This window comes from Lynx rufus, unplaced genomic scaffold (assembly GCF_022079265.1).
Source record: "Lynx rufus isolate CCGP_SWC_20201006 ecotype Redwood Valley unplaced genomic scaffold, mLynRuf1.p SCAF_8, whole genome shotgun sequence".
NCBI classification, from domain to species: domain Eukaryota; kingdom Metazoa; phylum Chordata; class Mammalia; order Carnivora; family Felidae; genus Lynx; species Lynx rufus.
This window is the reverse complement of record NW_025814896.1, coordinates 134,614,954-134,633,128: the sequence shown is the minus strand read 5'-3', so window position 1 is coordinate 134,633,128 and position 18,175 is coordinate 134,614,954. Positions and strand designations below refer to the sequence as shown.

The following is an 18,175-nucleotide window of genomic DNA, read 5'->3' as shown; positions in this document are numbered from 1 at the left end:
ACATACTTTCAGGGGCAACAAAGAAGAGAGGAAATCCACACAACTTTATAGAATTCTATAAAATTTAAATTTTATAAACACTTGTAGAAGCAAAATACAATAAAAGGACTTGAGAAAGCTACTTTGTCTCCATCACTCACGCTGAGCCATAGTTTAACAATCCAGGTTGTTTCAAATCATTATTTTAAAACTCAAATTTGAATGGATACAATACTACACTAGATATAAATACTATTAATATCAGTTAAATGCTACCTCATGCATGATGTCAACTTAAGCTCTATAGCAAATATGCTTAATTCTTTACACGAATTAGATGAATAAAATTTTGTGCTCATTGATGTGCTATATTTGTCCTTGCATGTGAGGCTATTTTTTCAGTATTCCCATAGAAAATGTCTATGAAGTAATACTTACTATTTTTAAACTATAATCATTTTATTATTCCAAGTATGTTAATATATACTAATTAAAATGACCACTTTTGTAAGTAATTCTTTTTATTTTTTAAATATATTTTTAAGTTTATTTATTTATTTTGAGAGAGAGACAAGAGTGAGGGAGGGGCAGAGGGAGAGGCAGAGAGAGAGATCCCAAGAGGGCTCTGCACACTCAGTGTGGAGCCCAACATGGGGCTCGAACCCCCAAACTGCAAGATCATGACCTGAACCAAAATCAAGAGTTGGACGCTTAACCGACTGAGCCACCCAGGTGTCCCTAAGTAATTCTTTCATAACAGTGAACAATCTCCAATTATAAATTTTCTCTTATCTGTTTAGAACAATTATTGACAATGCACAATCACAGAGGAGTCACCTACCCAAAACATACTGTGTTCAATATAGAAACACTGTATGTATCAGTACATCATTGGATGAACTTATTCTGAAAACTCAAAGAATGGCAACAGAGCATAAACAGATTATGATCTGAAATCAAATAGAACAGAGTTCAAATTTGGGTTCTATCAGGTAATATCTTGGATAGGAAACTGAGGGATTAAGTCCTTTACCTGTAAATCAAGAGAAGTATCAGCATTATTCTTTTATTTATCATTATTTTGCAATGTTTATTTATTTTTGAGAGAGAGAGAGAGACAGCACAAGCAGGGGAGGGACAGAGAGAGAGGGGGACACAAAATCTGAAACAGGCTCCAGGCTCTGAGATGTCAGCACAGAACCCAACATGGGGCTCGAACTCACAAACTTCAAGATCATGACCTGAGCCAAAGTCAGACACTTAATCAAATGAGCTACCCAGGTGCCCCTCAGCATGAGCTGATTCAATAAAAACACTAACTATCACAAGGTTATTGCAGTAACAAAATTTTTTTGTTAAGATTTCCTCATGAGAGCTAACATTTAATGAAATTTAGGTACCCTATGTCAAAAATAATCATAGTCATAAACTAATAACTGTTGATTCAACAGCTTTAAAAACATTTATAATATTTGCATATTCATGTTCATAGCAGCGCTATTTAGGCAATAGCCAGGAGGAAGAAAAATCCCAAAATTCCATCAATACATAAATGCATAAACAAAATGCGGTATATACGTACAACTGAATGTTACTCAGCTTTAAAAAGGAAAGAAATGTTGTCACACACTAAAACATGATTGCACCTTAAGGATATTATGCTAAGTGAAATAAACCAGTCACAAAAAGACAAATTCTGTATGATTCCACTTATATGAGGTACAAAGAGCAGTCAAGTTCCTAGAAACAGAAGTAGAGGAGTAGCTGCCAGGGGCTGGGGAGAGAAAGAAATAGGGAGTTGGCGCTTCAAGTACTTTTAACAATCTTACCAAGGTTAAGAACTTCCTATTTCTTACATTTTTTCCTTGGCACAACGCCTTGTACACAGTAGTCAGTAGTCAACCAATGTTTGTTCAAGGATTTTAATTTCAGAAACTTGGTCTTACCTCATTTCTCTCATCTACATCTTTGCATTTTTCTAGAAGAGCTTTCAGGGCAGGAATGTTTTCCTCTTCTACATAATTTATTACACTCTGTGATATCAGAACTGACATTTTCACGAAAAGTTGTAGTTCTCTTTATTGCAAAACCTGTCAAAAGCAGATTAGATAAAACACACATATTGATTAGGAAAGCACAGATGTGACTGAGGGGAAAAAAAAAACTAATTTACTACTAACTATATTATCATTCTTCACCTTACATTTGTACAAGTAGACCTCCACCTGCAGGAGCGAAGGCCCCACAGCCCAGCTGTCAAAACGCCCACCCCTCCCTTGCCAAGACTCACACACAACTCGGGCTTAACTCATCCAAGTCCCAAACTCCACACTCATCCCCCCAGCCGTCCTCATCACCTCCCCTACACAAAAGGAAGTGCTCCACTTCTCCTCCACCTCAGGAAATGGCAGCTTCAGCTCTGTTCCTCCATGGAATTCTCTCTGCCTTGTCTCACCCTCTCCACTCCACATTCAATCTATTAGCAAATCCTTTTGGCTCTACCTATAAAACATATTTCACATCCAACCACTACTCACCACCTCCACCACAACCACCCTGGTCCAAGCCACTGTGACTTCTCATCTAGATCCTAACTGTTCTCCTTCCTTCCACTCGCCTTCCTCACAATCGATCCTCCGCGAGGCAACCACAGCGATCTTCTGAAAACATAAGTCTGACCAGAGCTTCTTAACACATAACATGCATCGGCATCACCTAGACAGTCTGTAAAACACAGATGCCTGGGCCTCGCCCCCAGAGTCTGACTTGGTAGGTGTGGGTGCAGCCCCTGAGTCTGTATCTTTAACAAGGTCCCGGCAGCCGCTGCTGCTGACTGAAGAACCACACCTGGCAGAGCACTGAGTCAGATTACATCCTTCTTTGCTCAAAGCCTTCCAATGGCTTCGCCAGGAACTCAAATCACGGGTGTTACCTTGGTCTCCATGACTCTAAGTGACCTCATCTCCTACCGCTCTCCCTTATCCATTTCATTCCCTGAAGAGTTCAAGTGCTGTGCCACCCCAGGGATTCTGTCTGCCTAAATCTCTTCCACCGAAACGCACATGGCTCCCTCCCTCACTTCCTTCAATCACCTTGTTAGGAAAGTCTAATCTGACCATGTGATGTGAAATAGTAACAACCTCACACATACTCCACAGGGGTCCCCACATTCCCACCTCCTTGCCCTCCTTAATTTCTCAGTGGCCCTTACCACCATTGGAAATACGACATCTTTTGTGTTTATTGTCCATCTACCATTACTAGAATGTAAATGCAAAAAAAGTAGGCATGATGTTGTATCCAGTTGGACATCCAAATACAAATAAACAAATCTCAACCCATACCTTACACAAAATGCATACACTAAAATTGACCTAAATATCTAAAAAACACAAAACTTCTAGAAGATAATATAGACTATTCTGGATTAAACAAAGATTTCTTTGATATGACACTAAAAGCATGGTTCTCAAAAAAAGAAAATCGATAAATCAGTTTACCGAAATTACAAACTTTTTCTCTAAGAGAATACCATTACCTGGGACTAGTGATGTCTTTTTTCCTTCCATTCCCCCCCCCCCTCTTGAACAATGTCAATTACTGGTATTCCACGCTTGTCCCCTCATCGTACTTTATAGCTCCTGACTTCTCGAGTTTCACACGTTCACAGACGGACAGGAATCATGCCCCAGGATGGCTCTACCCCGAGCTTTACTCATACCTGATTTCTATGATGAGATTTAGCACCTGAGAGCTGAAATTCAAATGAGTTTTGGGACTCTGAGTTAAAGCTGAACTGAGACTTTGGGGGCCCTTGGGATAGGTTGATGTGTTTTGCATGTGGGATGGAAGTCTATCTTTGGGGACCAGAAGACAAACTATTCCACTTTATGATTCCATTTATATGACATTCTGAAAAAGGAAAACTATATGGACAGAAAATAGAACAGAGGTTGTCAGAGTCTAAGGGGGGAGAATGAGGTGACTACATTGGGGTACAAGAGCATTTGGGGAGTTCTTGGACTATTCTATATTCTGATTGTGGTGGTCGTCACATGATTATATGCATGTGTCAAAATTCAAAACTGGACACTAAAAAGGTAAATAATATTGGTGTGAACTGTACCTCAATAATACCTTATTTTTTAAAAAATCCTCAAAGTTAAGTAACTTCACTCCTCAGAATCAATTCTAAAAACACAAAAAACATGGACAAAGATTTTAAATACAACACAATTTTATTCATAAGAACAAAAACTCAGATATGGGAGATTACATAAATTATGATATGGTCACACAGTGGAATCAGATAGAGTCATCGACATGTTTCCAAGAAAATATACTAACGAAGAAAATGTTCATGATATATTTAGCGGCAGAAAAAAAACTACAACAAAAAAAACAAAAAAACTATACAACATCTCAACTATTTTAAATATATACATTTTAAAGTACTGAAATGAAACAGATCAAATGGTGATGGCATTAATGTAAATTTTATTTTCTTTAGAAACTTTATTTCCTAATGCTTATCCCCTCTCCAGGAAGTATAATTGACATACAATATCCTATTAGTTTCAAGTGTACCTTGTTATCTCCATCTGTCACTACACAAAGTTATTACAATACTATCGACTCTACTGACTGTACTCCCCAGGCCGTACATTACATCCCCTAGAATATGATACTTTTATCACTGCAGACCAGTGAGAGAAATTTTTTGAAGTCATCACCAATATCCAACGCCTCCATTTGTTCTCACATCTTCTAGGATCAAGGCTAAAACCCCCTCAACCCCACAGCCCAGCCACGCTGAAGCACTCAGAGTTGCCCCCACCTGCGTCCTGCTCCACACACCCTTCCCTTTTGCTCAACTTACTCCCTCCATTTTGAACACTATCCTCACATCCACCCTTTCAAAGCACTGACTGCTCTCTTCAGTGTGCAACAGTTACCATTTTCAGTCTAATGTACCTCCCAACATCTGAGATCGGCCAACCCCACTCTCAGTGCCCTAGTTCAGGGCCTTCACCATATATGCTAATCAAGACTCCTGAGGGTACAAGAGACAAATTTAACCCAGCTTCAGCCAAACAGGAGATTTATTTTAAGGATACTGATTTATTTCCCATAAGCACACTGTGGGAAAGGTGGGTGTCCCTGGACCTCAAATGCCAGGAGAATTCTCATTCTCTATTATAGACCAACTTTTTCTACACAAGTGGAAAAATGGCTGCCAAGAGCTATCTAGGCCCAAACCAGGTTCTCAAATCAGAGAACGCAGATGGTGGTTTGTTCCCAGATTCAAAAGTCCCAGCTTGGATCAAGTGCCAACCAGAACCAATTAACTATGGTCACAGGGTTGGGAGGGGGTTACAAGGTCACATAGTATTGGCACTGTTTTCAGAAAAGAGAAAACTGATATAATCTAGGCACTTGTCCTAAAAACTCCTACTGCACCATCTCTCACCTGGATCAATGTGAGAGTCCCCCAACTTAAGTCTCCTGTCTCCAGTCTTCCCCCACCTCAACCAAACTGCCACAGCGAAGCAAGAGGCATCTAAAATAACTTCCTTTTTAAAATCCTTCCGTTAGTTCCCCATAAATTCATGCCGGGAGAACAAAAGATGGTGGTTTTATTACTCACGAGTCATTCAAGGAATTGAAGCCCCTGAAGCCTTTAAACGCCATTGTAAATATTCACTATTCAATTCTACGATTCCTATGGAAAACTCTGCTCTGTGCAGAGCAGTGAGAACTCATACACGCATTCCTGGATTATGATGGTGAAGACAGGTAGATCCTTCACAGTCTGGCCACATCTGACCATTCCAGCCCCACCTCTGTCTCCCCTTCCAGACCCATCCCTCCCACCCTCTACCCAAACCTGCTTCCCCACTCCCAGGTCCAGGCAGACTAATCTACTAATCTGACCGCCCCACACTTTCTTTTTGCTAGGCCTCCGCACCCATATCCCCCCTGAGTTTAGAAAGCCCATCCTCCACAGATATGCCCAGACAGTTTCTACTCGTCTTCTGGACGTGGCTCTAACGTTATCTTTTTCTGGAAGCCTCCACTGGCTGGCTGCTCACTCTGAGTTGGGCCAGTGCCCTGACTCTCCGACTCCACACTCTGTGCATACACCTAAACTTACACTGCTTATATACCATTTTACCCATCCTTGTCCACAGCTCTCAACTCCAAGTTCTTGCAAGAACCACCCGGTATCTAACACAATGCCCATAAAATTGGGGCCGAGAAAGAGAAAAGCAGCCCCTGGCTGTCAGGAACTGGCCTGGCACGCACAGCCTGACCCTGGTACTGTCATGTGAAGATAAACACGGACAGCCAAGTGACCGTGTAGTGTATACCCGAGAAACAATGAATAGCATGGCGGGGGGGGGGGGTAGTTTTAAGTAAAAGTGAGAGCTGAGACTGGAAAGCGAGGGTGGCTGGTTAGATCCTAACTTCTTCGAAGATGAGGGCTGTCTCTCCTTCGTTCTCATCTCCCCGGAACCTGCCACAGGAGCAGTGCAGGCAGCAACATCCCAGACAGCTGTCAACCGGGTGCATGCACAGGTATACCAGACGTGCCTCCTCCGCAGGTCGTTGCCGCCCACAGGCTCTGCTTCCCTCAACAGCCCCGGTTCCTACCGTCAACATAACCAAGGATGGGCACGTGACCTGGGACCTGCGCATGCTCAAAAACATGAGCCAGGCCAACGAGATCCCTCCCTTGAGAACTGGGAATTAGAGACAAAGACTCAGTTATTATGGGCCGTTTTCAAAACGATACAGTTTTGAGACCGCCAGTCAGCAGAGAGAGAACCGAGCAGATAAGACCAGAGAAAACGACTCCTCATAAGGAAGAAGACAAACGTGGCCCCCGGGGAGAGGGGCAGAAGGTGAAGCTGCCTTGGATGCTGACTTCTTGCTGATTCCCATTAAGTCCCATAAATCTCCTTTTCCCTGAGGTAAAAGAGTAAGTCTCCAGCCCTTGCCTTCAAAACAGCCCTAAATAGTGGCAGATAAAGCTGAGAAACTGACAGTTTTTGAGCAAAGGCAGGAAGAGGGAGATGGCACGCTGGCATGGTCCTGGGGAAGGTAATCTCCCAGCGGTGTACGTGACCCCGACTAGGAAAACACAAAAAATGAGAACTCCCCAGCCAGGGAACCACCAAAACAACCCAGGGGAGAGGGGACGGGCGGTGGGGATGACGAAGAAAGGACAGATATGAGCTTGAACAACGTAAGATCCTCCATATTTGACCTTTTCACCTACCAAAATATTGAGAAGAGAGATTCTGGATGTAAGATCAAAGAAACCATGCGACTGGAGATTTTTTTTTTTTGAAATCTTTGAAAACTCAAAGATGATTAGATGCCAAGCATAGGTGGCTGGAGGAGGGTGCAGCCATTAACAAAAAGAGGGAAGAGGAAACTCGAAGTGGGGGGGGGGTGGAGTCAGGAGTTCTCTCTGCAGGGTAGTGCCCCCCTCCCTCCTCACCACTCCCGCCCTGGGGTGCCTTGGCAGGCTGAATTTGAGGTGCTCCAAGAAGAGCTGGGTTGGATAATCCACCCGGCATTGGGAAAAACAGATCTGGAAATCATTCACACAAAGAATGCCGAACAAGGATTCTCATTGCGTCCACCGGAGTGACTTGGTAAGCGGGCCAGATGCACGTATTCCTTGGCTTCTCCCCCAGAGAATCCCATTGGGTAGATCTGGGGTGGTCCCAGAACCGACATTTTAACAAGCACCCCAGAATGATTTTCATGAGCGTGTCCGTGCTACTAAAGCTCCAGAACAAAGAACGCAGTCTTGCCCGCAGAATTTATCAACCTTGACTCTCCATCAACTCCCCTAAGGTGCTTTAATTTTTTAGACGTTTGGTCCTCCGTGTTGCCCAAGTATGGGCAATGCCAAGACGTCAGAATCACCCCCGCCCCCCATAATCGGAAGGGGTGATTCCAGAGCCACACCCCAGGCCAGCGGTAAGGCTAGGAAAACCACATTTTTAGCCAGCGCCCCTAGCGGCCGGCAGAGACGCTTCCCTAAACGGTTATTAATAAGAAAACATTGCTCATCGGTTTAAACCCCTGTGTCAACAACGACTTGAAAGAAAAATAACCCAATATTGCTGGCTGCCAAGGAAATCGCTTCCCTAGAAATAAATCCCAGACGCGTCGCAATCAATGGCTTGCCGATATTCTGCCAGGCAGATAAAGGCCCACACAGGACAATGGAGCGATGAAGCCCGGTAAGAAAGCAAGGGAAGAAAACCAACCACCCCGCCCTTGGAAGGCCGGGGAGAGAAATCTGGAACGCCTGCGGTAACGGTACCAGCGACGGCGGGTCCCCCAGTGGAGGCCGTGCCAGCTGGACAAAAGAAAAACAATGGTTTCACTCAGGTTCCCCGCCCCCAGCCAAGCACCTCTCCGCCGGCCGGCGGACTGACCACCGCGGACGACCAAGTCCCAGACCTTCCCGGCGCTCCAGCTAGCCGGACCCCGAGCCCCCCCCCCCCGCCCCCCCCCCGGCTCCCAGCCGCGACCCCCCCACCCCCGGCCCGGCCCGGCCCTCTCCCCGCCCGGCCGCGGCCCTTCCTCACAGGCCCTCCCCCCTCCCCCCCTCCCCCCCTCCCCCCCACGCCCGGCCGCGGGCCCTCCGCGCTCGGCCTCGCCCCCTCCCCACCCACCTCCCTCCTCACCCGGCCGCGGGCCCCTCCACACCCGGCCTCGCCCCCTCCTCACCAGGCCGCGGGCCCTCCGCACACGGCTTCGCCCGGCGAGACACCCGGCCTCGCCCCCTCCCCGCTGGGCCTCGCCCCCACCTGCTCGCCCCAGTCATCCCGCGAAGCCGACCACCGCACTGACCGTCTCATAACGCGGCCCGAGGACCGCGCCTACAGCTCGAACGGAAAGGACCCGCTTTGCCGCGGGCGCTGTCAGAGGACGGGAAAGGGAGAGACGGCGGCTTTCAGCGCTTCGCCCTCAACGAACCCGGCGGCCATTTTCCTCCATCTCCGCGAACTGACAGATCACGTGGCCGCGGGTGACGGGGCGGGGCGGAAGGTGGCCACGCCCCCCCGGCGGGCGGGGGCCAGTCCCGAAGGCTGCGGGGCGCGCGCGGGCGGGTGGGTGTGGTGCAGGGTCAGCGAATCACCGCGCTCAGCGGCCCTCCGCCCCCTCCCTCTGGCCTCCAAAGGGGTGCAATTTGACAAGTGCCGCGGGCAATATTTTCTTCCTCGTCGGTGTCACTCTTCCGATTATCGTTCACTCACTCCTAATCCCTATTCACCATTGTAATCAAATTGTACGCAGAGTAACTTAAACCCAATTATAATTTCAGAAGACATCTCTAAGGCGTTGCGAACGAAGGCCTGCTCAAGCCCCTTCCTCGGGAACCCACAGGAGAGGTGTCAGCCCCGTGGAGCGCCTGTGGGATCTGCACTCCTGGTCTTCCAGAGAGCCCACCGCCTCCCTCCCCGGCTCCCCAGACCCCTGGCCAGCCCGGGCCGTCCACCCAGTCTCTGCTGAAGGTACCTCGGTCTTTCCCGAGGCCAGAGCGATTGACAGCTTTCAACTCACTTCTCACTGTTTCACTCGGTTCCAGACTCCTTCCTGGAAGTGTTCCCCTCTCTGGGCTTCTATGACTCTCATTCTGCTAGTTTTCCTCCCATTCCTCTGGCTGCACCTGTCAGATTCGACCTCCCTTAAATTGCTGGTGTTTCCAGAGTTCAGCGCAAAGCTGGACTCTTCACCGTCCCCACCCAGTGTGATCCTCCTCCTGGACTGCTCCTGACTGGGGACCCAGCTCCTGTCGCCCAGCCACCGAGACAGGAATTGGGAAGTCTTTTTATAACCTCTCCCTCCCCTTCCCAATGACATCCCATCAGCCTCTTCATCAACCCCCATCAGTCTAAAGGCTGCTGAAGCTCCCCTCCAGGGCTATCCCCAGAGCCCCCAACCCTCTCCCTGCCTCTGCTGGTGCCCTGCTAACTGGTTCTCCAGCAGATTGCTCCCTCAAGTCACTGCTTTGCCTAAACTCTTCAGCAGCCTTCCATTTCCATAAAATAGATTCCCAAAAAGTACTTAACATGCAAGACTCCTCGGGGGGCGGGCCCCTGACCCACTTCTAACCCCTGCTCCATCCACTAGTTTCCGCCTATCCTGCCCCCACCCCCAGGCTGGCAAGTATTTACAGTTCCTGGAACGGTGGGCCTGACTCTTCCTCATTTCCATTCTTTTCCCAGGACGTTCTTCCCTGCCTCTTGCCCAGCTGCTTCCAAGAGATGAATTCCTTTTTCTAAGATACAATTTAAGTAGTCCCCAGTTTTGTATAGCTTCCTGGAAGACTTCAAGCAGAGCTGGCCAGTCCGTCTTCGGTATCCATAGGGCCTAGTAGGTACTCAGCATGTGTTAAAGCACTTTTAACCTGTTTACCTGTCTTCTCCCACTATAAGGTTCAGTCCATCCTTATTCGCACCAACTCCCTTACCCTGTTTGGAACAGTGTCTGGCCTTAACAAACCACTGAGGAAGAAACCACACTATCTACAACGCTGTCAAATTATTTGGGGGTGCTCCCTCCTGGTCTCATGCATGTCACAGCAATATCTGATGGAGCCATACTCCTTGTTGGCTTTTTCTAGAAGTTGCCAGCTTGATCCACGGAGAAATGTTTTCAATGGTTCCCAGCCTTGGCACACCAGACGCATCCGTGGACCTTCTTAAAAACTAAGAGCAGGGGCGCCTGGGTGGCTCAGTCGGTTGAGCGTCCGACTTCAGCTCAGGTCACGATCTCACGGTTCGTGAGTTCGAGCCCCGCAACAGGCTCTGGGCTGATGGCTCAGAGCCTGGAGCCTGCTTCCGATTCTGTGTCTCCCTCTCTCTCTGCCCCTCCCCCGTTCATGCTCTGTCTCTCTCTGTCTCAAAAATAAATAAACATTAAAAAAAAAATTAAAAAAAGAAAAAAAACTAAGAGCACACTTGGGGACTTAAAAAAACATCTCCCCAGCTGATCCCAATGACATACCATTCTCAGACTTGGGTTTGAGTCCCACTGTGTCCAAATCAGTGATTTCAATATGAACATACTGTTTTAATGTCAAGTGATTTTTTGAAGGCCTACACAGGATAGCAGGTGACATTTTAGTAACCCCTGATTGTGACAGTGACATGGGAATAGGAATTTGTGGTTTGACAAGAATCGGTAGCCCCAGAAAGGTAGCCTGGGCTCGAAACACAATGAACTGAGTAGTCAGCCAGTCATTTGACAGATGTTCTGGAGGAGTTTGCGCACACAAAGAGAAAATGTGGCTTACGTAGCAGAAAACCGGCCAAAAGGCACTAAAGATCTCACTGAAGTGTCGGCCAGGGAGATGATGACTCAGGAAGGCAGGGTTCTTGAATCCTCATGCGCCTTCCCCAAGGAGCTCCCCCGCCTGTGATAATCCCGCGTGGCACCACCACGCGCCACAGCCCCTTCACCCCATAATTTCTGGAAGTGCAACGGGCCTGCCCGGTTAGCACAACCACTGCTTCCAACAAGCTGGCGTTAGACAGGCCTCAGCTTCTGTATCAGCTGAGCTCTGCCCACCCAGCAGGTGTCAGCCGGGCTGAGTGCCAGTGAACCCCCTCTCCAGAACACCTCTCTGGGGGATACTGGAATATACAACAGCAAGCAAGGTACGGGAGGTGGGGCAGGAAGCTCTGGTCCTCCAGCTTAGGTGGTCCCAAGCACCCATGCACTGCTGTGGGGATTTCTCAGTTAAGAGCCTGGCAAATCCCATTCTAGAAGTGCGACGTTCAGTCCCAGACGCCAGAAAGACAATTGCCGATGCTACCTGAATTCCCTCCCTTCCTCTTTCACCCCCCCTCCCAAAAAAACCCTGAAGATACTCAGTGTACAAGTGGTTCTTTTAGGAATCGTTTTTTTTTTTTTAATTTTTTTTTTCAACGTTTATTTATTTTTGGGACAGAGAGAGACAGAGCATGAACGGGGGAGGGGCAGAGAGAGAGGGAGACACAGAATCGGAAACAGGCTCCAGGCTCTGAGCCATCAGCCCAGAGCCTGACGCGGGGCTCGAACTCACGGACCGCGAGATCGTGACCTGGCTGAAGTCGGACGCTTAACCGACTGCGCCACCCAGGCGCCCCAGGAATCGTTTTTAAAACAGTCCATATAACAGCCTGGAAAGAAGCTACTGGAAACAGGCTTTACTCCAGCCCAAATTTTAGTGGAGGATGAGAGGAAGGTCAGATGACAGCAAGGAAAGCAGAGAGGGAGAAGAGAGAAGCACTGAGGGAAATGAAAGATCTTGCCAGCTAGGGTTCCTCCTCCCTTGCAGATCTGACCTGGGGAAGGGAGAACCTTAAATTCAGGAGTTTATTATTATCCAGGCCATGCATTTAATTACCAAAATGAGAATCTTTAAACCAAAAGTGAACAGATAGTTTTATGATCTAAGAGGGAGGAGAAAATTATTTTTTTTAAAGTTTATTTATTTTGAGAGCAAGTGAGAGAGAGAACGCATATGGGCGCATAGCAGGGGAGGGGCAGAGAGAGAAGAAGAGAGAATCCCAAGCGGGCTCCACACTGTCAGCATAGAGCCCAGTGCAGGGCTCCAACTCTTGAACTGTTAGATCATGACCTGAGCCGAAATCAGGAGTCAGACGCTTAACCAACTGAGCCACCCAAGCGCCCCAAGGAGGAAAATTGTTAAGTGATGAGCCCTACTGGATATTTCATCCGCTTCCAGGGGTGGGGAGCGAGGCGTAGCTGTAGAGTTTGTGCAGGTGCGGTTCTGAGGAAAAGAGAGTTATTTTATAATCCCGCCATATCCCATTCTCCTCTATCAACGCAATGGTTACATTTAGGAAATTACATCTGTTTTGATAATAAATATGCCCTAACTCATGCCAAATGTCGTTTATTCCTTTCATGCTTAGGGATTCTAATACTCCCACCTTGCTACAATGTAACTATTGCAAAACAGAACTGAAATTCCTTCTCCTCCGTTTTCTTTCCAGCCTCTCTCTTTTTCCACTTCCCTTGATCTTTTTGCAGTTTATACAGCTTGCCTAAATCTTTCTGGCAAACCCATCCGAAGGCTTTCCTGCTTCAGCAGAAACACGTCAATCACTCTAAGAGTCTGGCCTCTCTACGTGTCCTGTGCCATTACGTGCAAGGAAAACTATGAGGTATCGTTCCACCCCTCACCACCCTCCCCATCAACACTGTAATTTTAATCACCCTTCCATCTTTTTTAACAGTATCAGCATATCGGGATGAGGATCTCAGCAGCCCAATCTCCTTACATGGCTTCAGTTTCATTTTAGATCATATTTTCCATAGAAATCTTAAGAAGTTATACACACTATGTTGCTTTTAAAACGGCCTTCCTTTGGGGTGCCTCCTGGTTTCAGCTCAGGTCATGATCTCATGGTTTGTGAGTTCAAGCCCCATGCCTAGGCCCTGCACTGACAGCTTTGCAGCCTGCTTGGGATTCTGTCTCCCCCTCTCTCTGTCCCTCCCCCACCCTCTCAAAAGAAAAAAATAAACATCTTAGACTGCTTTCCAGGGGTGCCTGGGTGGCTCAGTTGGTTAAGTGTCCGACTTCAGCTCAAATCATGATCTCACGGTTCGTGGGTTCAAGCCCCTGTGCTGACAGCTCAGAGCCTGGAGCCTGCTTCAGATTCTATGTGTTCCTCTCTCTCTGCCCCTCCCCTGCTTGCGCTTTATCTCTCTCTCTCTCTCTCTCAAAAATGAATAAACATTAAAAAAATTTTTTTAATTTTTTTAACTGCTTTCCTTTGATTATAAAAGGAGCATGTGTTCATTATGAAGAATTTGGAAAATGCAAAAAACCTGAAGAGGTATCTCTCCCAATCTCACCACAGAGAATTCTTTAACTTTCTAAATAGATTTGAAACAAAAACTTTATTGACCAAAGTTATTACCTGTTTTTTTTTGTAAGTTATCATTTATTTTGAGAGAAAGAGAGAAAGAGCACACACGCAAGCAGAGGGGCAGAGAGAATCCCAAGCAGACTCCATGCTGTTAGCACAGAGCCCAACATGGGGCTCGATCCCACGAACCATGAGATCATGACCTGAGCTCAAATCAAGAGTTGGACACTCAACCGAGCCACCCAGGTGGCCCAACCAAAGTTGTTGCTTTAAACATCCATTACTGAAAAGGAGAGGGGATAACAGGGATGTTGTTGAGATGTCATTTTTTTTTTGCCTTAATTAATGATGGTGTCACTGTCACTTCTCTTAGTATCTTTGCCAGCTTCCTCCCTGACTAATTAGTATGTTCCCTCTACATTAAAACACACACACACACACACACACACAGAAGGAAGTCTCCTTCACCCTCAGATGCACCAGAAAGAAAAGGAATACTCTGGAACACCGCATTAAGAACAGAAATGAGAGGCAGTGCTGAGGGGCAAATGTAAAACCCTGTGTACAGATGGAGTGGGGACAGAGGGAGAGACAGACAGAAAGAGGGACAGAACTGGAGGAAAGAAAGTTATAACAGAGTTCATTATCAGTTCATATGAAAAAGACTTTGAGTTTTAGTTGTTTGCAGGGCAACTAAAGTCAAACAAGAAAATTAGCAATTCAGGAAACAATAAATGTTGGTGAGGATGCAGAGAAGGGGAATCCCTTCGCAGTGCTGGTGGGAATGCAAACTGGAAAACAGTATGGAGGTTCCTCAAAAAATTAAAACTAAGACTACCCTACAACCCAGCAATTGCACTCCTAGGTATTTATACAAAGGATACAAAAATACTGATTCGAAGGGGCACGTGCACCCCAATGTTTACAGCAGCACTTTCAACAATAGCCAAAGTATAGAAAGAGTCCAAATGTCCATCGACCAATGAATGGATAAAGAAGATGTGGTATATATATTCAATGGAATGTTACTCAGTGATCAAAAAAAAAAAAAAAAAAAAAGAAATCTTGCCATTTGCTACAATGTGGATGCAACTAGAGATATATTATGCTAAGTGAAATCAGTCAGTCTGAGAAAGATAAATATCACATGATTTCCCTCAGGTGTGGAATTTAAGAAACAAAACAGATGAAATAGGGGAAAGGAAGGAAAAATAAGATAAAAAGGGAGAGGGAGGCAAACCATCAGAGTCTCTTAAATACAGAGAACAAACTGAGGGTTTCTGGAGAGGCGTTGGGTAGGAGGATGGGCTAAATGGGCAAGGGGCATTAAGGAGGGCACTTTTGGGATGAGCACTGGGTGTTATATGTAAGTGATGAATTCCTAAATTCTATTCCTGAAACCATTACTACACTATAGGTTAACTAACTTGGATTTAAATAAAATATAAAAATTATAAAAAAAAAAAAATAAAGCCAAACTAGGCTACCAGCAGGGCACATCTTCATGTTACCAATCTAATAAGTTTACTTAAAGGGGCAACAGGAAGAAGAGAAGAGAGAATTCAAGGATGTGGTTAATCTGCAGATGAAATAAGCCGTACGTTCACTGAAACCCACTCCAGCCCACAAAAACAGAAAAGAAGTGGTCAAATTACATTTATCAGTGTACTCAAAGCAGTAAGAGAGTGAATCACTGTACTTCTCTTCTATACTGGTGCACAGTCTTTTCCTGAAAGTAATTTTCCTCCAGGGGCACAGGTAGGCCATAAACATATAAAATTAATTAAAACTTTTATTAACTTTTATCAAGAATAACAGAAAAGTAGACAATAGAATGATTCAAAATACCTCCAATATAAGGAAACGGCCCAAATGACTATCATCTGACTTTCTGAATCAGTTTGCTCAAAGAGAAACTGACTAATAATGAAGAACTATGGAATTTTATTCCAATAATCATGTGCTCCTGACATTTTATTCCATTAGGAATTTCGACCCATAAACCACAATGTGAGTAGGTATTTTTGGTGGTGCTTTTTGGTGGAAATTCCTGTACAAATGGCTAAACAATCCAAACTTCATGCTGCCACAGTGATTGCCTGGAAGTTTCTCTCATCTAGAAGATAGCGTTTCAGTATATTTATGTTTGCCAAATCATCTCTGTTTTCATCAGTATTGGAAGAGGAAAACTTGCTATCCCCATGCCGCTCCGTACTGCCTCTCTTCCACACCCTCCCTCCTCCCCCGAAACTGCACTGTCCCGGAATTTATGGCACATTGTTAGTAAAATATCCCCTATTTCCTCAATTGCTTCCCTTCGACATTTGCTCTAATGAAAACCCTTCTCTCTCTTGAGATCATACCTGTCCTTGCAGACATCTTAAGTGTTAGCTGGTTTCCCTCTCTCATCACTGACCCTGGAGATGAGGAAGGTGCCCTCCTTCCTCCTCATTGTCACCTGCAAAAAATTGTCTCTGCTTCCTCCCTAAAACCCTAGCGTTTAGAAGCTCATGCCATCCCTCCTTGCTGCTGACACCTACAGACTCCCCTGGGTCACTCCCTACTGAAAAAAATTAGAACCTGATTATTGTCACTCTCTCCACCACATGATCCTTGATGATTTCAATATCCTTACAGAAGAACCTGCCCACACTCTGGCTTCCCAGGTCCCTGGCCTGCCTTCCAACAAAGATCTTGTCTGCCGTTCTAAGTCAGGCCGCCAGGGGGCGTGCTTCGGAGCCTGTTACTCCCCCAGGTATACAGGTTCCATCTGTTCTGACACCACCTTGCACTTTTTCCATGACCTTAGCCCACGTTCTTACTTCTGGTCTGTAATCAGTACTGGAGCATTGCTACAGTTAAAGTACTGTCCTAAAAGCACAGGGATTCTGATGAATTCTATGTTGTATGATCCAGAAAAAAAAAAAAATTCTAGTGCATGATAGTGAGTTGGTAACTCTATGCTAAATCACTGAGAGACTCTAAATCTCAGTGATTTAGCATAGAGTTACCAATGCACTATTACACACACACACACACACACACACGTGTGTGTATGTACATATAAGCTTTTTATTTTAGAATAGTTTCTTTTTCAAGTTTTAATTAATTTACTTAAGTAATCTCTACCCCCAACATGGGGCTCACACCCACGACCCTGAGATTAAGAGTCCCCACATACCCCACATGCTTCCCCAACTGTTAACATCTTATCTTAGTACATTTGTCATAACTATAAACCAATGCTGACACATTATCATTAACTAAAGCCCACACTTGATTCAGATTTCCTTAGCCTTTCTTTTATCCTAATGTCCTTTTCTGTCCCAGAATCCCACACAGGATATGTGACATTTAGTCGTCGTGTCTCCTTAGGCTCTCTTGACTGTGACAATTTCTTAGGCCTTTCTTATTTTTGACGACCTTGGCAGTTTTGAAGAATACTGGTCTGGTAGTTCGTAGAATGTCTCTCCACTATGATGTGCCTGCTGTTTTTCTCTTGAATAAATTTTGACCGGAGAGAACTTCCTTTTTGACCAGGTGTAGATCTTCCGCTTACAATTTTACATGTCTAAGGATGGGAAGAACATTTCAAATACTAGCACGGCAAGCCGAGAATGCTGGCTTCAGGCAGTTCCCCGGCTCACGCCTTGGCCCAGAGAGAAGTGGCTCATGTCTGAATGCTTAGTCCTCATCATTCTGTCTGGCACGTAATATTAGCTTATCGAACATATCCTGACTAGTGACAACGAGGCTGTATCCTGATGATGAAACCAGAGTTAGCTAGGCAGCACAGGTCGGGGCGGTGTGGTATGGAGGGGAATCCTGGGTAAAGGGAACAGCAGGTACACAGGCTAGGAGGCAGGAGAGAGAGATTGGAGGAAGTATAATTATCCAACAAGGCTGAAGCATGACAAAGGTGAGTGTCTCAGTCGATGGGGCTTTTAACAAAATACTGTAGACCGGGTGGCTTATAAGCCACAGAAACTTCCTTCTCATAGTTCTGTAGGTTGGAAGTTTAAGATCAGGATGCCAGTGAGGTCAAGTTCTGGCGAGAGACCCTCCTGCATGTTGCAGTCTGCTGACTTTTCACTGTGTCCTCCACGATGGAAGGGGCCAGGGAGCTCTCTGGGGTCTCTTTAATAAGGGCACTGATCCCATTTTGAGGACCCCACCCTCATGACCTAAGGCCCCACCTCCTAACACCATCACCTCGGGGTTAGGATTTCAACGTAAATCTCATGGGGGACACCTTCAGTCCATGGCAGTACGTGTGTATCGGG

General features: G+C 45.9%; 1 protein-coding gene across 5 annotated transcripts in view; it reads right to left on the bottom strand.

Annotated features, from left to right (window-relative positions):
• The window catches only part of KIDINS220 (kinase D interacting substrate 220), a 96,282-nt gene extending 87,273 nt beyond the window's left edge, over positions 1 to 9,009 (bottom strand). For 4 of the 5 annotated variants that reach the window (XM_047068944.1, XM_047068947.1, XM_047068946.1 and 1 more), the window contains exons 1-2: positions 8,857 to 9,009; positions 1,926 to 2,069 (exon numbers count right to left, since the gene is read on the bottom strand). In XM_047068944.1, the coding sequence (XP_046924900.1) occupies positions 1,926 to 2,033 (108 nt within the window). In that variant the 5' untranslated portion in view covers positions 2,034 to 2,069; positions 8,857 to 9,009. Of the gene's footprint in view, positions 1 to 1,925; positions 2,070 to 8,813 lie in introns of all 5 variants that reach the window. The other variant, XM_047068945.1, reaches the window with a different exon arrangement.
• Positions 9,010 to 18,175: the final 9,166 nt, after the last annotated feature.